Source organism: Doryrhamphus excisus, unplaced genomic scaffold (genome assembly GCF_037039965.1).
Source record: "Doryrhamphus excisus strain RoL-2023G ecotype Guam unplaced genomic scaffold, RoL_Dexc_Guam_v1.1 HiC_scaffold_24, whole genome shotgun sequence".
In the NCBI taxonomy this organism is placed as follows: Eukaryota; Metazoa; Chordata; class Actinopteri; order Syngnathiformes; family Syngnathidae; genus Doryrhamphus; species Doryrhamphus excisus.
The window spans coordinates 4,211,867-4,235,032 of NW_027621862.1; the positions used below are offsets into that span (position 1 = coordinate 4,211,867).

General features: G+C 42.5%; 2 protein-coding genes across 6 annotated transcripts in view; one reads left to right on the forward strand and one right to left on the reverse strand.

The window, feature by feature from the left end:
* Positions 1-366: 366 nt before the first annotated feature.
* Positions 367-11,041, forward strand: atxn2l (ataxin 2-like). 2 transcript variants are annotated; one of them, XM_058062354.2, is made up of 23 exons: positions 367-1,096; positions 1,984-2,023; positions 2,321-2,377; positions 2,520-2,591; positions 2,681-2,834; positions 3,246-3,367; positions 3,472-3,563; positions 4,024-4,260; positions 4,448-4,899; positions 4,983-5,069; positions 5,149-5,262; positions 6,627-6,707; positions 6,810-6,871; positions 6,952-7,283; positions 7,356-7,425; positions 7,729-7,863; positions 8,877-8,940; positions 9,010-9,194; positions 9,266-9,407; positions 9,485-9,594; positions 10,109-10,288; positions 10,574-10,745; positions 10,818-11,041. In XM_058062354.2, the coding sequence occupies exons 1-23, from the start codon at positions 975-977 to the stop codon at positions 10,865-10,867; spliced, it is 3,132 nt and encodes a 1,043-aa protein (XP_057918337.2). In that variant the 5' UTR covers positions 367-974; the 3' UTR covers positions 10,868-11,041. The 2 variants fall into 2 exon arrangements, with proteins under 2 accessions (XP_057918337.2, XP_057918339.2); XM_058062356.2 differs by lacking the exon at positions 367-1,096 and adding an exon at positions 1,337-1,494.
* Positions 10,922-23,166, reverse strand: part of adprh (ADP-ribosylarginine hydrolase) — a 59,972-nt gene continuing 47,727 nt past the window's right edge. For 3 of the 4 annotated variants that reach the window (XM_058062369.2, XM_078788796.1, XM_078788795.1), the window contains 8 exons: positions 21,991-22,094; positions 15,882-15,996; positions 15,691-15,799; positions 15,321-15,419; positions 15,119-15,224; positions 13,425-13,691; positions 13,016-13,230; positions 10,922-11,900 (listed from right to left, as the gene is read on the reverse strand). In XM_058062369.2, the coding sequence (XP_057918352.2) occupies positions 11,752-11,900; positions 13,016-13,230; positions 13,425-13,691; positions 15,119-15,224; positions 15,321-15,419; positions 15,691-15,799; positions 15,882-15,965 (1,029 nt within the window). In that variant the 5' untranslated portion in view covers positions 15,966-15,996; positions 21,991-22,094 and the 3' untranslated portion in view covers positions 10,922-11,751. Of the gene's footprint in view, positions 11,901-13,015; positions 13,231-13,424; positions 13,692-15,118; positions 15,225-15,320; positions 15,420-15,690; positions 15,800-15,881; positions 15,997-16,180; positions 16,432-21,990; positions 22,095-23,166 lie in introns of those variants that run through there. The other variant, XM_078788794.1, reaches the window with a different exon arrangement.

Here is a 23,166-nt window from a genome sequence, read left to right on the forward strand (position 1 = left end):
TTCATTTTGTCAAATATCCATTGAGAAAAAGTGACGTATCTTGATTTATTTGAGTTTGTAAATACTAATGATATACCTGGCTTATTATTTAATGTTTTGATATGTCTTGTGTATCAGCTTCATTGGTTGTTGACTGTATACGAGTGGCATTACGTAATGATACGTTATATTTATTAACCCTAACGCTATGTGGGCGTGAAACTTTGCAAGGAGCAACTGTGTGATGTCTGCCACATGTGAAGTCGAAACATACTTTGTTGATTTTCCAGTGGTAAAATTTTTTTTAAACGGATATAAACAATTCCAATGCCAGCAACGTGCGCTCTCTTACGTTCGTGGTCGTTCGCGTACCAGTAGGTCAAAGGTGTACGCGCACGTTAAGCCCCCTCCCCCTTTCTGACCGGTTTCCAGTCAGCCGCGCGCGGATTGAGTCAAGTGAACCTACCGTGAGGTGGTGTTTGACCGTCCGCTGCAGGTTTTCATCTCAAAAAACCTGAGCTGTTCCTTTCGGAAAACTGACAGTAACGTTAAAATCTTTAATCTTTTTTTATCGGAATCTTCACCGGTGCCGTAGGTGAAGGTGAGGCGGTAGAAAGTTAAAACGCAAGAGTGAAAGCGCCTGGACTGAAGCTTGAGGATCAAAGCTAATGCTAAGCTAGCAGTTGCTAAATAATTACACGAAACTCGTGTCATTTTACCCGTCGTTTGCTTTGTCATAACCGCTGATATCACAACGTAGGCATTTGAGGGTTATTTTGAGGGTGTTTGGCACATTAGGTTGAATTAATAGGTTTGTTTGCTTATAAATCTTAGGCCACAAGCGATTCAGTAAGATCAGCTACAACACCCGGTATTGCTGAGGTGACACCTGCTTCTTTTGCTAAAGATAGCGTACTCGAGAAGTTCACTTCGGATTGTCTTAGTGTTTTATTACTTCGGATACTTTTGGTACTGTCCACGCGGCGTGTTTCGCCATGCTGAAACAACAGCAACCCAACTCCGGCGGGAGAAAGGCGTCTAATGGTACCACGGGCCCCGCCGGTATGTCTTCTCCAGTCAGCGGCGGCAGCAACGGCAACAGGACGCCGGCCGGGAGGTGAGTAAGCTGGGCTACATACGCTGGGACAGTCCGTGGTTCGCTCGTTTGAATTAGGCCTACCGGTTAAAGCACAGGCTGCTGGATGGGGCGTGTATCAGCCACATAGCCTCTTCATGGTCCAATTGGAGTCATAGTTGCGAGATTGACAGTGGAATTGGCCCAATCAGATTGTTCAAAAGGAACCGAAAAGGAACAGAAGAGGCGGGTGTATGTTTGGTGAAACCATTAACTAGCAAATCAACATACAGGTGAAAGAAAGTTTATCTGGCCGTCAGAGCCAGAAAGGGTACGCTTGGTTAGCGGAAAACAATCTGTTTATTCTGCAAGTTCGATGTAGCTTGGTTTACAAAGGAACGGTTTATTGAAGACTTAAGAGATTTAATGGCCAATGCAAGGTCGGTCGAGCTACGTTTGTCACTGTTACGAATGTGTTGTGTTGTTTTGGTCAGCCTCGTCTCAAGTCCCTTTGTTTTGTAACCGTGTGTATTATTGGCAGCGTCGTTTATGGAGCAATTCGTATGTTTTTCATTGAACCTAAACATCGGATTGTGTCATCCCTTCATAATGTATTACATGTTCACGAAGAGACTAATTAGTACGTATTTTGGCACGTATAGAAGGTCTAGGAAATTGAAACATTTGTCAGGCGTAGTCTGTGAAAATTAGAAGAAATGTCACTGTTTCTTTTCTACAAACATCTGGGACATTTAAAACTAAGTAAAGCTGACATTACATTTCAAGTTGCAGAATTTCTAGACTGATTTGATTGCATTAATGTTATGGGGAGGGGCCATGCATTTTCAACGCTTGAGTAAATACATTTTAAAGTTAAATGATACATCTGGAAGTGCCCACAGCAAAAAATGTTGTTTGTTTTCTCCCAGGAATCGACCTTCTGCAAAACCATCATTCCAGTCTTCTCCTGTGAGTATTAGGGGTACCAAAACAATTCTGAAAACATCTTACCACATGTTTAATGACATTGTTGCATGCTTGTGAAGCCCAGACTCAATCCAACCTGTATAGGACAGAAACTAAGCTAGCTAATTATGGACTATTACCATACTACAGCAGTTAACGTCACCTCACATGACCTAAGTTGGATGGTTGACATTATAGGAGGAGTGACATTTTCCGTGGAGGAGCAACAAGTGAAACACATGTCATTGCAACATGTTTGTAATGTGCAGTTTGTGTCTTGGTACTTTGTATCTTTTGCAGGTTTTTGAAGGTGTTTACAACAATGCTAGAATGCTACATTTCCTCACAGCTGTTGTGGTGAGTAATTTCTGCTAGTTATTCATCTCCTTGTCATTCCACAATACCACAATTTGGTGATTAGAATCCATGCAACACAGTGGCAGTGCCCTGGTGGCAATAATGTTAAAAAAAAATACTTAATAATTTTAATCTCTTTCAGGGATCCACTTGCGATATAAGAGTGAAGAATGGAAGTGTCTTCGAAGGTATATTCAAGACGCTTAGTTCTCGGGTAAGACCGCATTTTTTTTTACAGCTGGTTGAGACTTTTTTTTTTTTTTTTTTTTAAACACATCTCTGGTTTTTCCCCTATTGTCTTAGTGTGAGTTGGCCGTGGACGCTGTGCACAAACGCAGTGAGGATGATGGCTCGGCTCCGCCACGTAGGGAAGACATAACCGACACCATGATCTTCAGCCCTTCAGACCTGGTTACTATGATATGCAGAGATGTAGACCTCAACTATGCCACTAGAGGTACACACTGTTTTTGTTTTACGTTTAATTCATAGCCAGCAGGTTAGTAAATTACATCACCTCGCCAAAAAAAGGCCACCAAATCACCACCTAGAAGCAAACAATTAAGAGCTTCCCTGTAAATAATTACTACACGGGTTTTGTAACCCCAGCTGATGCCGTTAATAGCTTCTCATTTGTTCAACAACCATATTAAAAGACACACGCCAGCATGCCTTAAGCACGAGATCTAAGATTTCTGAAACTACTCAAAGTAGTGTGACCTTTTTTGGCCAGGCAGTGTATGTAAACAATGACTAAGACAAAAAGTAAACAGCAGAGTGAAACTTGAGGATTTGACTCCATTTGAACAAAATGTTGTGAGATACAATGTTTCAGTACATTTTGCTTGATCATGCCAATTGTATGCAGATACCTTTACTGACACGGCCATCAGCTCCAACCGCGTCAACGGAGAACACAAGGAGAAGGTGCTGCAGAGATGGGAGGGAGGAGACAGCAATGGCGAGAGTTATAACCTGGATGCTGACACCGTCAGTTCTTTACACTTTTCATGAGATTCGATTGATTGATGACTACCTGTGCTACGTGGCAACGTTACTAATCTTTGTGTATTCTATCAATAATCTCACTTTAGTCAAATGGCTGGGATGCCAACGAGATGTTCCGTTACAATGAAGTGAAATATGGAGTCACATCAACCTATGATTCCAGCCTTTCCATGTATACGTAAGTATATTTTTGTTTATATATCAGAATCAGAAAAGGGTTTATTGCCAGGTATGATCAAACACATACTAGGAATTTGTTTTGGTATAGTAGGTGCAGACACATCTATTAAAAAAGAATGAAAAATACAAAATAAACAGTGTAAATATATCTACACAGTCTGTTTTTTGTTTGTTATTCCGGAAGTGCAGTCTGATTGTTTTTCCTAAAAGTCCAAACTGGGCGTTAATGTAACGCATATAGTGAAAGTGTCAAAGTGGCAGGATGAGGCAGAGGTGGGGTGTGAAGAGTGTCAGGTGGGGTTCCGGGCCTTGTTGATGAGGCTGACAGCAAACGGGAAGAAACTGTTCTTGTGGCGTGAGGTTTTGGTCCTGATGGACCGCAGCCTCCTGCCAGAGGGGAGCGTCTCGAAGAGTCTATCCCGTAGAAACTGTTTCTAACCCCCTTTTTTATTGCTCAGTGTGCCACTGGAGCGAGGCAACTCTGAGGTCTACCGTCAGCGGGAGGCGCGTGCTGCTCGCCTGGCCAGTGAAATCGAGTCCAGCCCGCAGTATCGCCACCGAGCCAACCTGGAAAACGACGAGGGCAAAAGCGAAGAGGACAAGTACAGCGCCGTGGTGCGTGACGGCCTCGATCGAGAGAGGGGCCGTGAGAGCCCCCGTGAACGTGAAAGGGGCAGAGACAGCCCCGGAGCCAGGTTAGACTCGTATTGTATTAAACGCAGTAAACGGATTTATATCCACCACTGCAAACTATAACCTGAACAATAAAGATGGGTATTTATAGGTTTGTCATTGTTTTTTTATGGGCATGCTCATTATTAATCAGTGAAACATAAATCAAGTTAGTTTTATTGACACTTTGACTGATCTATTTGTGTTCAGGGAGGGCAAGTACATTCCTTTACCTCAGCGTCAAAGAGAGATGAACCGAGAGCGGGAGCGAGCCGAGAGAGGCCCAGGCGGGCCTCCGCCTCACAGCCGTCTTAGTGGAGGTTATCGCTCCACCCCTCCATCCTCCTCGTCTCCCAGACCACCGCTGCCCTCTGTAGGCGGTCCCCAATCTGGTGCCTCCCCCTCAGAGAGAAGCAGCCCTCTGTCGGGCCGGAGCGGGGCCTACGCACCCCACCACCCACAGGGAAGCCCCAGCCCGGGCCCTGGCTCTGGACCGGCCAGTCCGTACACACCTGCCTCTCCAGGGGTGGCACCCAACTCTGCAGCCTCTCTCTCTGCTGCCCCGTCCCCAACCAGCCCTCCTGCGCCCCACGGACACTCAGTCCCACATTCCCACTCACTGCCACACTCCCTGTCAGAGGCCGGTCGACCTGTCAATGGAGGTAGCTGCTTTCATATGGCAACTTGTCATTTCATGTCAATTGTGGGAAACTAATGAGAATTTCTTCTCATTATCTTCTTTCAGTGTCTGCCAGGACTTCTCCCAAAGCCCAAAGACCTCCACAGTCTAGCAGGACAGTCCGTACGCCAAACTCGCACGCCCAGTCCACTGGTACCTGTCATTTTCTATCGCTTCCTGTTTTTGAATAATCCCTTTCTCTTTATTTAAGAGTTCCATTTTGTCCTTGCAGCCATTCGCTCGCCTAAATCAGGCTCCTCCCAGGACACGCCTTATTTGGACACATCGTCTGTCTCCTTGCCTGCCCAGAAGACATCAGGCCCCGCCCCCCTCTTCACTGTGGATGGTAGTGTCGACCTTCTTTCCTCCTCTTCCGCTTTTACAATTAAAATGAAAGTAGAAATTAGGTGTTAGATGAAAACTTTTGTATACCAGTGTAATTTCTTCCAGTGATAAGAAAATGACTTTTACCAGTATAAATGATGGACGTAAACAGGCCGAGATGATGATTGTGTGTCACGGCCGACTGTATTGATACACGATGAGTGAAATGCTGTCATCGTGAAGAAAAGGAACGTTCGCGTGGGGAAGTATTTACGGCAGGGGTCTCAAACTCAGTTTACTTGGGGGCCACTGGAGCTATGGCGTGGGTGAGACTGGGCCGCATCAGGTTTTCCAAAAAAAACCCATTTCTTAAAAACTAAAAAATTAAAAAAAAAAACTTCGCTTTGGTTCCAATTTTCTACAAGAAAATCTCTGATAAAACATTCCACTGTTATCTTAATTTTTTTCTACACAAATAAGATGAAAAATAAACAAATCAAGAATAAAGAAAATCAATCAGAAATAAATATAATAAAACGGCAAATAATAAAAACTTAAGAAACCACATATAGTTGGTGGGTAGACAAATGATTTTTTTCAGATTAAAATGAACAAAGCATTATTAGAGCCCTGTAGACATGACAAAACACGACTATAGTCACATTTATACTTTTTTTTAATTTACAACATATTGCACAACTGCAGGGTCTTGAGACACATGCTAACTCGCAAACTAGAGAGCTAGCGACCTAAACGGTAGCCTTCAAGTTATTTCCTTTAAACTTAAATAGCCAAAAACTTACCACTTCCACACGGATAGGGAGGATAACTATTAACAGTTATTTAACCTTTAACATGAACATTAATCAAACGTAATAATTTTTTCTGGGTACATGATACCATACAGCATCCATATCAAACTTGCACGGTAGCTTTTACAATGCCTGATGATAGCGTATGGGTTCTGGGTGAAAAAAATAATACAATATTTTTTTTTAATGCAGCTTATCTTGGCTGTAAATACACATTCTCCACAAACGGGACCCACTTTCCTGGCTGTCCTTTTAAAATAAGAGTGACATAAAACATATCTTACACATTCAGTTGGAATTGCATCGGTGACCAGTTAAAAGGTGAGAAGTTAGCAAGTTACCAGTAAATAAATGTGATTTACAATTGTGTAAGTATATTAACTTATATGGGTGAAGGTTTGTAGCTTTTTATATAAGACTCAGCTGAGTTTAATTATATCATACGGTACATTCCAAAAATATCGTGCTACATCTTGAGGTCCGTATCGCCCACTACTACTAGAAATGAAAGTCCCAACCAGTCTGTATTGACACAACTCATTATTTTGCCGTTTTGTCTTTGTTGGCTCGCCAGTTAACGAGATCCTTTGCGCCGCCACCAAAGAGCGCTCAGCCGAGAGCCCCGGCAGCATGGAGGAAAGCAAGAGCAGTAAAGGTGAGACTGTGACCAACTGATATTAGATACTTATTCCTTGGTGTGTATTTTTGGACCGTGAGCACATTTTTATCATGCGCTATTGTCTCGCTCGTCCACCAGCTCCTTCAGTTCAACAGCGCTCACAAATTGAAGAGCTGCGGAAATTTGGCAAGGAATTCCGGGTAAGCTTGGTTGTTAGTCCACCGAGTGTGAAGCAGTTAAAGCAAAGCAAATGAGACGATGACATTTTAAATTCTTCCAGCTCCAGCCTAGCGGAGGCAGCTCCAGCTCTCCGAGCTCCCCCGCCGCCGCCATGCCCCCCGCTCTCGGCGAGGTCGCGCAGGCCAGCGCCGCCAAACCTTCGGATCCTCACGCCACTTCTGAACCCAAAGCGCACCCTCCCACCCCCAGCCCCTCACAGCCGTCACCGCTCGCAACGGACGACGCCTCCAAGGACGCCACTACGCCGGCCGCCCCGAACACCGCGGGACCCAGTTCAGATGGGCAGTCACCAGTTGTCCCTCAGCCAGCTAGAACCCCAGGAAGTGAGGAGGGCAGGGCGGATGCGGCAGAGCGCACGGAGGGCGTGGCAGAGTAAGTTTTAAAAGATCTTCTTATATGTTAGGTTGTGATGATGGGAAAGTTTACCTTTTCATTTTCTTTTAGCCAAGTGAAGAAATCCACTTTAAACCCCAACGCTAAAGAATTCAACCCAATCAAACCTCAGATGCCAATGGTGAGCCTTCTTGAACTGAATTGTACAAACACACATTTATTTAGCACACATAATCTGGAGTCAATTCAAATAACATTCATGTTCACACACCACAAGCCACATTGTGCTGAATCATGATGGGAAGCACAGCAAGCAAAAATTGTGCTGCTTTCAAATTACAATAATTTAGAGGTACTTGGTGTTAAAAGTAAAATATGAATATATTATTAAATGTTTTCATAGTTGGACAGTTGACAAACGAGTGCATCAAAACCTTAGACTGATCCTATAGACGTATACCTAACCAGTTGCATTTCTATACAGACAAAACCCAACACTGCACCCACCCCACCCAGACCCACTCCTCCCAGCCCTGTTGTCCTCCAGCACCCAGGCGGGCAGGGTCCACTCTACAACGCCCCCTACCTGTCTTACGTGTCCCAGATCCACTCTGTCCAGGTACTTAAGGAAGAACATTTGCTTAACCTTCCTCTTGTGTTAGCTTTCTGGTATCATCTCTTATGTTACCGGGTGGGTTTTGACCCGTGTATTAAATCAGCTATAAAATACACTAAAAACAATAAGTTACCATCAAATTTGCTTCTCATGTCTTGGTTACCTTCTTAGGCTTCCTCTTCCAGGAAAATGTTGGTTTTAATACTTTTGGTGTGGCCATGTAGGCCTTTTTTTGTCACTATACCCCTCCATTTCAACCTCAAAAGAATCATATTCATAAATTGAAGGTTCTTTTGTTACCTGGCTATTACTGAGGGATATAGAACATATCTCTTAGATCAATTAGTTTGATTGATTTTCTCATTTTAGTATTAATCACTAAAGAAACATCTATGGTGTTGGGGTGAATTTTGACCCATATATATTAATGTCAAGAAAAGGTAGAAAAAGAACTTTAGTATAAAGTGAAATGAAAAAGCAGAACAGGTCCAGATCTTGGTTCACTGTACTTCTTGCCATTCTTTCCATGATCCAAATTGTAAATGTGAAATCAGCCAATCAAATGAGTGAATTCACCTCACATGTAAACTGGACATTGTTTTTCTGCTGGTATACTGGAAAAGCGGTGAAAATGAGAATCCCCTGAAGCTTCCATGATGAGAAGAGGAGCTGGTTGTCATTGTGTTGGCTAATTGTACACTTATGATTTCAGTTTTGCCTCAAAATATTGCTTTATAATCATATTATTATTATTACAGTGGTCATAATTTCAACCAGACCATTTTAAAATGTAAAAATTATTATTTTGGTTTTATTTTGTTGAAATAGTTTCCTGACAAAGTCAAAAAGCCTTGATTCAATAAACAAATGTTATGATTCTTTTTATGCATTAAAATGTAAAACAGGTCGGTGCCGACCCGAACACAAGAGGAAGGTTAATCATGTAGCATAAGTCATATAGATATAAACATCATGAGTGCTTTTGGTGATCATTCTTCCCCCACCCCCTCCCCCAGACTCCACAAATGTACCAATACACTATGTCTGCGGTGGGCCAGGGAAAGTACCCCAGGACCAAAGGTAACAAAACATCATATAAATGGCCTCATGTTGAAAGTTGACAATATTTAACCCTGCGATGCTTCTTAGGCTCTGTGGTGGCACCGCGCTCCGACCACGGCGCATCAGCACCCCCCATGCTTCAAGCGGCGGCCTCGGCAGCCGGCGCCCCTTTAGTGGCATCACCGTACCCTCAGTCCTACCTCCAGTACAACCCACAGCAGTATGGCCAGCAGCAGGTCATCCAGGCCATGACGCCATACCCTGGACAGATAGTAAACATAACTCGTATTCATGCATTTGAATGTAGCGCAATAATGTTCTAACCCTCTTGTCTTGCTTTCAGCCTATGTACTCTATGCTGCAAGGTGGTGCTAGGATGATAGGTCAAGGTGGCGGTCCGCACCCACAAGCTCTCGGACCTCCAGGAGGCCCACAGTTCCCTCCTCAGGGAGATGGACCCCAGGGACCACAGCAGGGCATCTACGGTAAGGAACATGGATGTCCTGAACATCCATGAACAACATTATGGAAAACATGAATACATAACGTCTTTTCCCTGCAGCGCCACAGTCCTTCTCCCACCACTCCGGGGCAGTACATCAACCCCAGCCATCCAGTACCCCGACAGGCAACCAGCCCCCGCCACAGCATGCTGCACCCAGCCCTGGACAGGTGAGGTTCCCATGCCTGTAGGATTTTAGCTCTGAATGAATGTTTGGATATTGTATTTTAATGCATCTTTTACTCAAATCTATTTTTAGTTCTTTTTTCTCTACTGTAAAGCGTCTTTGAGTACTCTGAAAAGCGCTATACAAATCAAATGTAGTATTATTATTATTATTATTATTATTATTATAATATATGGGTGATTCTCCTGATGCAGACGACAGTGAATTGACGCTATAACCATAGAAAAGCTGTTAAAATGTATACAAATATTGCTTATTACATTGCATGAAACATGCTCTTGTTTTTCTTCAACTGCAGATGTAATACTTAATACTACTTAATACTTAATATGTAATACTATAATATGCAAATTGGTTAAAAAAAAAAAATATATATATATATTTCGCTTGCTATTTTGCTAACATAAACACTCATTGTGAAGTCTCCAGCCCGTATATTAAAAAAATTAAAAAAAAGAGTATAAAATGTTGACTGTGTACCTGATCTCTTCTTTCAGAACGCCCAATCAGGTCCCCAGCCCCAGTCCTTGTACCACTCGGGTCCACTGTCGGCACCCACCCCTCCAAACATGCCACCAGGCCACACGTCCCCACAGGGCTCCTACCCCATTCAGGGATACAGCATCCATGGCCACCAGGGCATCCCACCCACATACCCCCTGGGTCAGCTCGCACAGGTAACATTTACTTTCTCTAATTACTTTTATTTACAATAGTAAAAAAAAAAAACTTTATTTATTCAACAATTGAAAGTAAGTGAGTTCCCGCGATGGCGTATTGGAAAGGCCTGAGCTTGCTATGTAGTTTTTTTTCAAGAAAATATTCAGATTTGATATCAGCATTTGAAAATGATCCGTGTTGATATTCCTAATGAAAGTCAGCAACTTGAAACTTGCGTTTGAGTGCCTTGTCAGTCAAATAGTCAATTGTACATGACACTGTTTTGCGTATCCCTCCGCCAGGCCCACGTACAAGGAGCCATGTCAGGTCCCCACCATTCAGGGAGCCACGGTCAACCCCAGTTAGTCATGCTCCAGCCTCCGCCTCAGCAGGGGCCCGGCTCGGTCCCCCAGCACCCGCAGCACGGCCCACAGCAAGGAACACACCAACACTTTTACATAGGCCATCCGCCAGGTAGGAAACACCTGTCAAACGTACGGCTCAGAATGTCTGAATCCCAACATCTTTTTTTTTTACTGCTCACAGCAATGCAGGTCCAGACACATCCCGCCACCTTCCATCCACCTGGAAACTAGACTTGTCCAATCCTCATCCTCCTAGAAATGAGCGCCAACATCCCCACTGACGTGACTGAACATATAAAAACAAGACTGACAGAAAAAGTGCAGCGGGGACCGGACTAAAGTCTCATGGCACCTTTTTATCTTCTGTTGCTGTTTTGGCCCCAGAAGAGGAGGACCTTTTTTTTTTTAATGGCAGAACAACAATCCTTCTCTTCTCTTCAACTTTTTTTTTCCTTTTCTCAGAAGCATGGGGCACCTTGCCAACTCGGAGTTGTCCAAGGGGGAATCAGCCAAGTGCTTGAAGAGGTTTGTTGACAGCAAGAAACGGGACTCTGATGCATGACAGGAGGGATTTGAAGAGGAGAGGGTGGGGGGGGGTTTTAACAAATCAGTTCTTTTAACTCGACCCCGGTAGTTCAAAATCACTCTTCTCTTCTTTAGTCAAATAAAATAAAATAAAAAAAATGGACAAGACAAAAAAAAATTTAAAACATAATGACCAAAAAATAAAGTTTTCAACTTAACTACAACATTGTGTTCTTATAGTTAATTATGTAGTTTAATAAGGCAGTGACACGTCAGGAAAATAGTATTCACAATTTGTCATTTTTGCACAAAACCATGTAATTACAACCCAGTGTTCTTATTAGCTTGATTGGTTCCACTCCAGAACAATAGTAATTATTTCAAATGGTCACTAGGGGTCTCCCTTTAGCAGCCACCATGAAAACATGTGACACTTGTCCTTGTTGTGACTCCTCTGTGGGTCAGTGGGACATTGTGTCCCCTTCAGGCAAATATAGCACACACACACACACACACACACTCTCCCTCCCCACTCGTCCTATGTCAACATGTCAGCATGTGGCCTGTTTCCATGTCAGTGTTGGGGCACCTCAGTGTGACAGGGAGTAGAGCATCTCTCCACTTCGCTCCAGTCGATCCCGATACTCCAGGTTGCTGTAGTTGCCTTCAGGGACCCCCTTGGTGCCGTAGAGAAGACCCCAACAGCAGCAGGCGATCACAGCAGTGCTGTCGCTGTCACCTGTTAAGACCCAATTGGTAAAAATTAAAAAAAACAAAAACACAACATGCAAGTGTGCCCCCTAGTGGTTGTAAACAGCATGACAGCAACATTGATGCCGCGTGTTTGAATACTGCATGCCCTTATGCCTTGCACTCAACTCAGAACACTCAATCCCTTAGTAATTAGTTCCAGGCCCTACCGTGATGTGAACAAGTAGTTAGTGCACAGGCCTCACAGCTAGGAGACCCGAGTCCAATTCCGCCCTAGGCCATCTCTATGTGGAGTTTGCATGTTTTCCCTGTGCATGCGTGGGTTTTCTCCGGGTACTCCGGTTTCCTCCCACATTCCAAAAACATGCTAGGTTAATTAGCGACTCCAAATTGTCCATAGGTATGAATGTGAGTGTGAATGGTTGTTTGTCTATATGTGCCCTGTGATTGGCTGGCCACCAGTCCAGGGTGTACCCCGCCTCTTGCCCCAAGACAGCTGGGATAGGCTCCAGCACCCCTGCGACACTTGTGAAAATGAATGAATGAATAAAAATGGCTGCTGGAATGTAAATACATATACTGCATATATAACTACAGTACTACAGTAAGAGTATTGTGCCGCATCAACCAGACAATACACTACCAATGTATGATGCAGAATATTAACCAACTACTATGAGACCTCAAAAGACTCAGTAAGTGGTATGAATGTGAGTGTGAATGGTTGTTTGTCTATATGTGCCCTGTGATTGGCTGGCCACCAGTCCAGGGTGTACCCCGCCTCTTGCCCCAAGACAGCTGGGATAGGCTCCAGCACCCCTGCGACACTCATGAAAATGAATGAATAAAAATGGTTGTTGTAATGTAAATACATATACTGCATATATAGCTACAGTACTACAGTAAGAGTATTGTGCCACATCAACCAGACAATACACTACCAATGTATGATGCAGAATATTAACCAACTGTAAGTGGTATGAATGTGAGCGTCTATATGTGCCCTGTGATTGGCTGGCGACCAGTCCAGGGTGTACCCCACCTCTCGCCCCAAGACAGCTGGGATAGGCTCCAGCCCCCTCCCGTGACCCTAGTGAGGATAAGCGGTGAAAAAAAAATGAATACATGAATGAAACCACCAACCTCCATGGAAGCCGGCCCTGCTCATCAGCTCCTCCCAGTCTGCTCCTGCCCCCAGCAGGGCGTCCCATGCAATCATGGGAGCGTCGTGACCGCTGCGGCCTGCCCACCCTGCCAGGCTGAAACCCTTGTACGCCTCGTCCCGTTCAGCCGGGCCATACAAAGACGGCCAAATTACGGGGCCCACCCCGTTAGAGATACCCCTTGTGTCCATATACCTGCAATAGAGACGAGGAACATGTTTGTAGTTTGCAGTGGAGGAAGAGGAGGAGTAGGAGGAGCTAAATGTCAGTCAACATGCATTGACCTTGTCTTGCAATGACACTAAGAGAAGCTGCTGATGTAGCAGAAGTAGACGTGAACGCAACACAACATGACCCAACATGACATAAGGACCAGCAGTACTTCATACCACTGCCACTTGTCACAGAAGTAGCTCCAATCCTTCTCCGCCTCCTCCACGGCGAAGCCTCGACGCTGAACAAAGCTCCTCGCGATTGGACAGGCCTCGTTGATCAAGCCCAAGCCCCAAGTTGTGATCGGCCGCCGTTGGATGGCGTAGGCGGCGAAAAGCGCTGAGGCGACGGCACCTAGGAAGCCCGTGGGGTGAGGGTGGGTCATTCTACCTGTCTCCACGGCAACCGCCACCAAGGTCAGCAGCTGGTCAGGCTTTGGATATCTGGACACCAATTTTAACCATTTTTGGAAATTGAAATGGAGGGGTATAGTGACAAAAAAAGGCCTACATGGCCACACCAAAAGTATTAAAACCAACATTTTCCTGGATGAGGAAGCCTAAGAAGGTAACCAAGACATGAGAAGCAAATTTGATGGTAACTTATTGTTTTTAGTGTATTTTATAGCTGATTTAATACATGGGTCAAAACCCACCCGGTAACATAAGAGATGATAATAAAATGCCAGCGTTTGAATTTGGTGATTTTTGACAAAAAACGTAAAACATCGTTTTTTTCTGTTTTTTTTTTCAACTTGCTTCTCGTCAAAAAACCAGAGGAAACCTCACACACACTCAACAGACTCCAAAAAACGTAAGTAAATATGATGCGATTCCAAACTCCCACAAGTTATCTAGCAAAGGTTAACATCTCAATCACTCAGGATTAAGATCTATGTAAAATATTACAGCTTAATTTTACCATCTTTTTTTTTTTAATCAATCACCCTGTTGGTAGTCTAGTGATGAAACAAATAAAACCTCAAGAAAAAAAAAATGACACCTAAAAAAGGTCCAAAAACAAAGTCACAATCAATACAATATACACAAAAGGAAGAATAAAATACAATTTTGAGTTGTATTGGAAGTGTTGGAAGCAAGGAAGGAGCAGTATGTCGTTTTTTTCTGTTTTTTTTCAACTTGCTTCTAATGCACTTTTCTGGTCAAAAAAACCAGAGGAAACCTCACACACACTCAACAGGGGCCCCAGAAGAATCCAGAAATGGCATAAAATGCCCGAGTTTGAGGGCGGTGATTTTTGACAAAAAATGTAGTTAGTATGTCGTTTTTTGGGGGTTTTTTTTTCAACTTGCTTCTAATACACTTTTCTGGTCAAATAACCAGGGGAAACCTCACACACACTCAACAGGGGCCCCAGAAGCATCCAAAAATGTGGTGATTTTTGACAAAAAAAACCGTAAAGGGGTTAGTTTGTTGTTTTTTTCAACTTGCTTCTAATGCACTTTCCTGGTCAAAAGGAGTGATTAATACTAAAATGAGAAAATAAATCAAACTAATTGATTTCAGAGATACTATATGTTCTATATCCCTCAGTAATAGCCAGGTAACAAAAGAACCTTCAATTTATGAATATGATTCTTTTGAGGTTGAAATGGAGGGGTATAGTGACAAAAAAAGGCCTACATGCCCACACCAAAAGTATTAAAACCAACATTTTCCTGGATGAGGAAGCCTAAGAAGGTAACCAAGACATGAGAAGCAAATTTGATGGTAACTTATTGTTTTTAGTGTATTTTATAGCTGATTTAATACACGTGTCAAAACCCACCCGGTAACATAAGAGATGATACCAGAAAGCTAACACAAGAGGAAGGTTAAAGGATAGGTTTAAAAAAAAAAGATGAATTTACCTCAGACCAATGCACATTGATCTCATGGCGGCTCCACAGCCGGTGCCTTCAGGGTTATATGGAACTCTGTACCCCCCCTCCTCACCGGGCCTCAGTTGGGACACTCCTTCAGGAGGTACAGTAGCCCTTCTGATACCTTGTTGTTGTTGTTTTTTACATTGCACTTCTATACTTGTGTGATGTGGACTCCAGCTGGTCTTACCCAGAATGCTAGAAGGTCCTGGTTTCCTCCCTTCCATATCTTTCATGCCCTCCACGTAGCGAGCAGCCACCTCGTGAAGAAGTTCCTCCCCCGTCTTCCCTGCGAGCGAGCGAGAGACACAACACATCAGCCTTTGTCTGTGTTAACATTTTAAAACAATGTTAGAGATCCGTTTGGTGTCCTTGTTTGCCGTATCACCGTAAAGGTCAACCTCTGCTCTCCCACCATGAACGCCAAAATTAGATTTAACCTTCAGCCTCGATGAAGAAGGCCGCTTACGTGTGTGAGATCTCATCAAGACCACACACACGCTATCACGTCACAAACAATACGACACAAAAAACGGAAAGGAGGAAAATTCGGAGGTCACCCGTGGCGAGACCCTCCGCCGTGGCAAGATGGAGGACGGTGTCGTCGCTTACTGGCCAATCAGGGAGTTCGGCTTTGATGTTCTTTAACCCGCCAAGATCTTTAAGTTCCTACAGGAGGAGGAACACAGCTTAACTGAAGACAAAAAATAAATAAAATAATAAAAACACAGCAATTTTTTCTGCTGTTTACCTTATGAATATCAGGTCCTGACTCGTTGTACTCCCATAGCTGCTTCCGGTAGCCCAGAGCATCACCTGATCCACTCAGCAACATGGCCGCCTTGTAGTGCTCCACTGTTGCAGCTCTGACCATTAATACGTTATAATTGCATTTTTTTACATTTTTCTTTAGTTACTATGACAGTGAATATGACGTTCAACAATGCAAAAAAACCAACCTCACGTTTAATTTGTACTTAAAAAGTTAAAATAACAACAAACATTAAGCTAATGCAACATGAATGTAAAACTACACAACCGCTGTCTCACCGGTCCATAGCAGCGACTCCAACCCCGTGACGAGTGCTCCCAAGGCGGCCACACGCCGTAGGTGACGTCGAGGCTTCGAGTGGTTAAGTTTTTGTTGAAGCCGCTGAAGTCGCTGCTCAGTTCGGCTTAGCACTTTAGCATTTAGCACTTAGCAGTGTTGTTGCGTAAACCAGCAAGACGCTTTCGAAGAGTTTTGGTCTAAAAAAAGAAAATAACTAGCGAAGCAGATTTAAAGGCTAAAGTTACTAATATGTGCGGATCGATCCAAATACCGATTATATTGATACCAAGGACACCGGTATCGGATCGATACAGTCGTGCTGAGACCAACTGGGACACTTTATTTTACCTTTTATTCTTTTACTTATTTGATGTAAAGTGCGTTATAAATGACATTTGTTATTATTATTATTATTATTAACTAAACTCACAGCAAGATAGACATAACTAAATCTACCAGGCATATGAAGCTAAACTAATCATTCAAAATATCAATTTCTGCTCAAAATTTGTTCCCAATTGCGGCTCCTCAAACTGTAGTGTGGGCAGATGGTCAAACAGGACCATTTGTGTTTTTTTTAACTTTCTTCGAATGCACTTTTCTGGTCCAAAAACCTCACAGACACTCAAAAGGGGCCCCAGAAGCACCCAAAAATGACATAAAATGGCGGTGTTTTTTGACTAGAAAAGTGTATGGAAGCAAGTTGAAAAAAAAAAACAACATACGCTGTTACGCTTTTCTTCAAACTCTGGAATTTTTTGCCATTTTTGGGTGCTTCTGGGGCCCCTGTTGAGTGTCTGTGAGGTTTCGCCTGGTTTTTGGACCAGAAAAGTTGACAAACACTGAAAAAAACACATCAGACCAAAAAAACACAACATATGTTTTTTCAAGTTTTCACAAGGGTGGTGATTTTTGACAAAAAATGTAAGGGATATGTCGTTTTTTTCATTTTTTTCAACTTGCTTCTAATGCACTTTTCTGGTCAAAAAACAAGGAGAACCTCAGACACACTCAACAGGGGCCCCAGGAGCACCCAAAAACGGCATAAAATGCCAGGGTTTGAATTTGGTGATTTTTGACAAAAAATGTAGGGGGTTATTATGTCGTTTTTTTCAGTTTTTTTCCAACTTGCTTCTAATGTACTTTTCTGATAAAAACAAAACAAAACAAAACAAAACAGGGGAAACCTCACAGACACTCAACAGGGGCCCCAGAAGCATCCAAAAATGGCATACAATGCCAGAGTTTGAGGGCAGTGATTTTTGACAAAAAACGTATGTTGTTTTTTTTTTTCAACTTGCTTCTAATGCACTTTTCTGGTAAAAAAAAAACAAAAACAAAAAACAGGCGAAACCTCACACACACTCAACAGGGGCCCCAGAAGCATCCAAAAATGGCATAAAATGCCAGAGTTTGAGGGCAGTGATTTTTGACAAAAAACGCAAGTATGGCGTTTTTTATATATTTTTTCAACTTGCTTCTAATGCACTTTTCTGGTCGAAAAACCAGGGGAAACCTCACACACACTCAACGGGGGCTCCAGAAGCATCCAAAAACGGCATAAAATGCCAGTGTTTGAATTTGGTGATTTTTGACAAAAAACGTAAGGGGTTAGTTAGTATGTCGTTTTTTTTTTCATTTATTTCAACTTGCTTCTAATGCACTTTTCTGGTCAAAAACCAAGGGGAAACCTCACACACACTCAACAGGGGCCCCAGAATCATGAAAAAAATGGCATAAAATGCCAGTTTGAGGGCGGTGATTTTTGACAAAAAACGTAAGTGAGTGTGTCGTTTTTTTGTTTTTTTCAACTTGCGTCTAATGCACCTTTCTCATTAAAAAAACAAGGCAAAACCTCACAGACACTAAACAGGGGGCCCAGAAGCATAAAAAAATGTCGTAAAATGCCAGAATTTGAGAGCGGTGATTTTTGACAAAAAACGAGTTAGTATGTCGTTTTTTTCATTTTTTTCAACTTGCTTCTAATGCACTTTCTGGTCAAAAAACAAAGCGTAACCTCACACACACTCAACAGGGGCCCCAGAAGCAGTCGTTACTTTATAAGACACTTATAAATTGTTGACCCCCAAGAGCGCAGCAACAACTCAGCCAATAAGTCACAAAAGACCCCCCAATAATGTCCAAACAAATGCAGGCCTCAGTCAGTGTTCATGAATCCACCATAAGAAAGACACTTTGTATTATTTTGGTGTTCCGGCGTGATTGTTTATATTTCTGCCTCCAAGCCTGCTTGTAAATGTGTACATCTTGAGGAGAATTATTATTATGCTATAAAACTTCACATTCACATACACGCTCCACATTAAATCCCCACAATAACAGCCTCCAATTGTTTTCCACCATGCAGTTGCTAGGCAACGATAGAGCTGGGGTATCATGGGCCATGGTGGGGATGAAAAGTGGATGGCGGTGATGAGGTTGGGAAGGTTGAAAGGAGGGAAGATGGGGTGTCCTCTCGGGGTTTGAGGGTGGAAGACTGACTGAGATAGGGGGCGGTTGGCGCCGCCTCCCAAATAGTCAATCATCTCATCAGGCATCGGGGGAGCCGAGAGTCAACATCATTTGTGACAAGAGCTTTGTCTCAGGCCACCATGTGACGCAATGGCAGCCGTGTAGAGAGGAGACCATGTTGGCCACACACTTCCATCTGGGAGACCTGGACTCCAATCTCAGTTTCGGCATCTCTGATCTCTGTGTGGAGTGCGTTTTCTCCGGGTACTCCGGTTTCATCCCACATTCCCAAAAACTGAACTGTCCATAGGTGTGAATGTGAGTGTGCTTATATGTGTACCCCACCTCTCATGCAAAGTCAGCTGGGATAGGTTCCAGCATAGAAAATGGATGGATGGAACAAGGATTTTACACTTAATGTTAAGAAGATTATGTAAAAATATATTTTTACAAAAGTATTTAATGTATGCAAGAAAACTTATTTTTAGATAAACGAACTTGGGAATTGCTTCATTTAGTCCAGGCCTGTAGGATCAGCTTGGTCTGAGACCAAAGACAAACCAGAAGGGAAGAGATGCTTTCTGCATGGCAATTTAAAAAAACAACATGATAATCACATGACGAGAAGAGTCCCTGGCTTGATAATTATGAGAAACACGTGCAGCAAAGCTGTGCTTGTTGCCAGCCCATTAATGGACCTCTTCATTGTCCTGCTTCCCTACCAAGACCGCATGCAGCCATCAGTCATTTTTAAGGTCTGCCAACACGCGTCATTACGTCTTTATTCACCTTCCTTTTACCATCACCCTTTGTGCAGGTTGACAAATCAGCCGTCCAAACACATTCACTTCCTTTCATGGCAGCTCAGATGGACGGATCAGCTGTGGGAATCAATATTCAACACCTGCCATTGTCCATCATTGAACCAACGTGGCTGTGGGTGTGTGTGTGTACGCGTGTGTGTATGTACGTATGTACATATGTGTATGTATGTGTACACGTGTATGCATGTATGTATGTATTTATGTATGTGTACAAGTGTATGGATGTGGAACCCTTCCATTTTATGCCATTTTTGGATGCTTCTGGGGCCCCTGTTGAGTGTGTGTGAGGTTTCCCGTTTTTTTTTTTTTTTTACCAGAAAAGTGCATTAGAAGCAAGTTGAAAAAATGAAAAAAACGACATAACTTAGGTTTTATGTACCTTATGTTTTTTGTCAAAAATCACCGCCCTCAAACTCTGGCATTTTATGCCATTTTTGGATGCTTCTCAGGCCCCTGTTGAGTGTGTGTGAGGTTTCCCCTGTTTTTTTTTTCACAGAAAAGTGCATTAGAAGCAAGTTGAAAAAATGAAAAAAACGACATAACTTAGGTTTTATGTACCTTATGTTTTTTGTCAAAAATCACCGCCCTCAAACTCTGGCATTTTATGCCATTTTTGGATGCTTCTCAGGCCCCTGTTGAGTGTGTGTGAGGTTTCCCCTGTTTTTTTTTTCACAGAAAAGTGCATTAGGAGCAAGTTGAAAAAAAAAGAAAAAAAAGACATACTCCCTTAAGTATTTTGTCAAAAATCCCCGCCCTCAAATTCTGGCATTTTATGCCATTTTTTGTGTGTGAGGTTTTTTTTTTTTTTTTACCAGAAAAGTGCATTAGAAGCAAGTTGAAAAAAAAACACATAAAAAAACGACTTACGTTTTTTGTCAAAAATCACCTGCATTAGAAGCAAGTTGAAAAAAACGACATTACTCCGACCAGAAACCTCTCCGATGGTTAACTTCTTTTACATTTGAATGACTGGTAAACTGTAACTTAAAACATCGCCTGTAGCGTTAATGAAGGTTTTAAATTGGCCATCCAGGCTCTGACATCATGTGACCTTTAATGATGACTTTTTGTATTGGGGGTTTAGCTTAAAGCAGCAATATTCACACTAGCGAATAATAAGCTACTAGTAATGTTGTACGCGTCACTGAACTCAAGCAGCTGTTTGTTGTGCCTTTGCTTTATTCTCCTCATTTTCTCACTAAAATCAGCCTTTTTCCCTTTCAAAATAGTCTCCAACGGACAGAACAATTAAATGATATTGTTTGTTTACTCCGACTCGCCATTAAAGTCAATGAGGCGATGGTTAAAATACATCACACACCAGGACCAGTAGCTTATTATGCTAAATCTCATGTGACTTACAAATGAGCGTTGCTACCATATGACAAAATGTCAGTCTAGTTATGTCGCCACATGTTCTTTACTCGGGGCGCCACGGCGGTCAAGTGGTTAGCGTGCAGACTTCACAGCTAGGAGACCAGGGTTCAATTCCACCCTCGGCCATCTCTGTGTGGAGTTTGCATGTTCTCCCCGTGCATGCGTGGGTTTTCTCCGGGTACTCCGGTTTCCTCCCACATTCCAAAAACATGCTAGGTTAATTGGCGACTCCAAATTGTCCATAGGTATGAATGTTCAATCATACCTTATTATTATGCCATAATCAATAAGTAACAACTCTATCTCAGACTAAAAGCTTCTAAATCTACATTTTAGACCTAGGCTAGACATAAGTGTGAAAACATGCGAAGATGACATATTTTAAATAGCTACTGGTGTTATATTTGTAAATAAATGATTTTGATGTAAAACAACCATTTTTGTGTTATGTTGTGGCACAGTTGCTTAAATAATATACAGTAATGGTATAGTATATACCAGGGGTCGGCAACCTTTACTATGAAAAGAGCCATTTTACCCAATGCTCACTGAAGAAAAATAGCCTGGAGCCGCAAAACATATATTATGTTTAAAACAACATTGGAGGGAATTTGGGGGTATCAAAGTAGTTCAGATAAGAAAAGACGAGTTGGAGTACTCTTGCTAGTATTGGAGATAAACTTACATAAATGTATGTGTAAACTACTGTAAACGTAAAAACAAGTTCCCATGCCGCTGTTTTTAAATTATCTCGAATTTATTTTTTAGATTTGTAGGTAAGTATTACTTGTTTTTCTTCATGTACTGAACTGGATAGCAGTCAGAACTCACTCAGGATGCATTCATGGTCTCAGACAAAGTTGGATTTTTTAAAACTCATTACAAAAGACGTGCATTTTCCCCACTTGGGTGTTAAAAATATTCAAGCATCGCAAAGGGAGCCACAATAAAGAGGCTGAAGAGCCACATGCGGCTCTGGAGCCGCAGGTTGCTGACCCCTGGTATATACAGTAATGGTATAGTATATACAGTAATGGTATTGTATCAAAGTCAAAGTTATATTTGAAATGTTTCCCACAAAAAAAACAGTTTCTATCCCTTTTTGTGTTGGGAAGTGATATTTTGCTGAAACTTACGTTCTGCTGATGATTACTTCTTCTTTCTCTTTGGGCTTGTCCCTTCAGGGGTGGCCACAGGAAATCAATCTCCTTTATCCAACCCTGTCTTCCAATGCTGAATACTAAAGAACGAAAGATGAAAAACGAGAGTCTAATGTATCTAGTCTAGTCTATATAGACCAAAAAACACAATAAATCAATCAAAATCATCAAAAATGGTCAGTACGGAGAGGGTCGGCTTTTGTAAAGTGGCTGAATCCTATCACAGAAATTCCCTTATCGGAACCAATTAGCCACAATAAACAAGGGACGACTGTAAAGGTAAACGTGATATTAAATGTTCATTTATCTATTTCAGTCTTCATTTATTTATTTATTCTGTCTAGCTATTGGGACAAATGGTATTATTGATCTAAATGTGGCGGCACGGTGGTCGAGTGGTTAGCGCGCAGACCTCACAGCTAGGAGGACCAGGGTTCGATTCCACCCTCGGCCATCTCTGAGTGGAGTTTGCATGTTCTCCCCGTGTATGCGTGGGTTTTCTCCGGTTTCCTCCCACACTCCAAAAACATGCTAGGTTAATTGGCGACTCCAAATTGTCCATAGGTATGAATGTGAGTGTGAATGGTTGTTTGTCTATATGTGCCCTGTGATTGGCTGGCCACCAGTCCAGAGTCCAGGGTGTACCCCTACTCTCGTCCGAAGACAGCTGGGATAGGCTCCAGCACCCCCGCAACCCTTGTGAGGAAAAAGCGGTAAACATGCTAAACAAACACATTTAGGGCGGCCGGACCGGAGCAGGAGGGGATAGAAAAGAAGAAAAAAATAATAATGGGACAAGAATGGGACAAAACAACGAGAGAACAACAACAATTCAAATGACAATAACAGAAGAACAAAAACAAACTGAACAACATCAGCAAATGTCTATGATGGTTATAAAAGACCATAATGGAGAGAACAAAGTATTCAGTATACAGAATAATATTACTGGAATGAAACAGTCAAACATATTAGTCACTTTGTGTTATTTCCATAAAAAAACTTCAAACAGAATTGTGTCCCTCTCACACACACATACACACACACACACATTTTGATACAGAACACAATTCTCACTTGGAAAAGTCTTGATTTAAGGTATTGTGAGTTAATTAAAATGTCTCTGCTCCTGACTGAAAAACATTGTTTTGT

Coding starts and splice junctions, on each gene's coding strand:
- atxn2l (XM_058062354.2), top strand. CDS start 975: ATGCTGAAACAACAGCAACCCAACTCCGGCGGGAGAAAGGCGTCTAAT. Junction 5,070..5,148: donor CTCGCACGCCCAGTCCACTG/GTACCTGTCATT, acceptor TTGTCCTTGCAG/CCATTCGCTCGCCTAAATCA. Junction 10,746..10,817: donor TTACATAGGCCATCCGCCAG/GTAGGAAACACC, acceptor TACTGCTCACAG/CAATGCAGGTCCAGACACAT.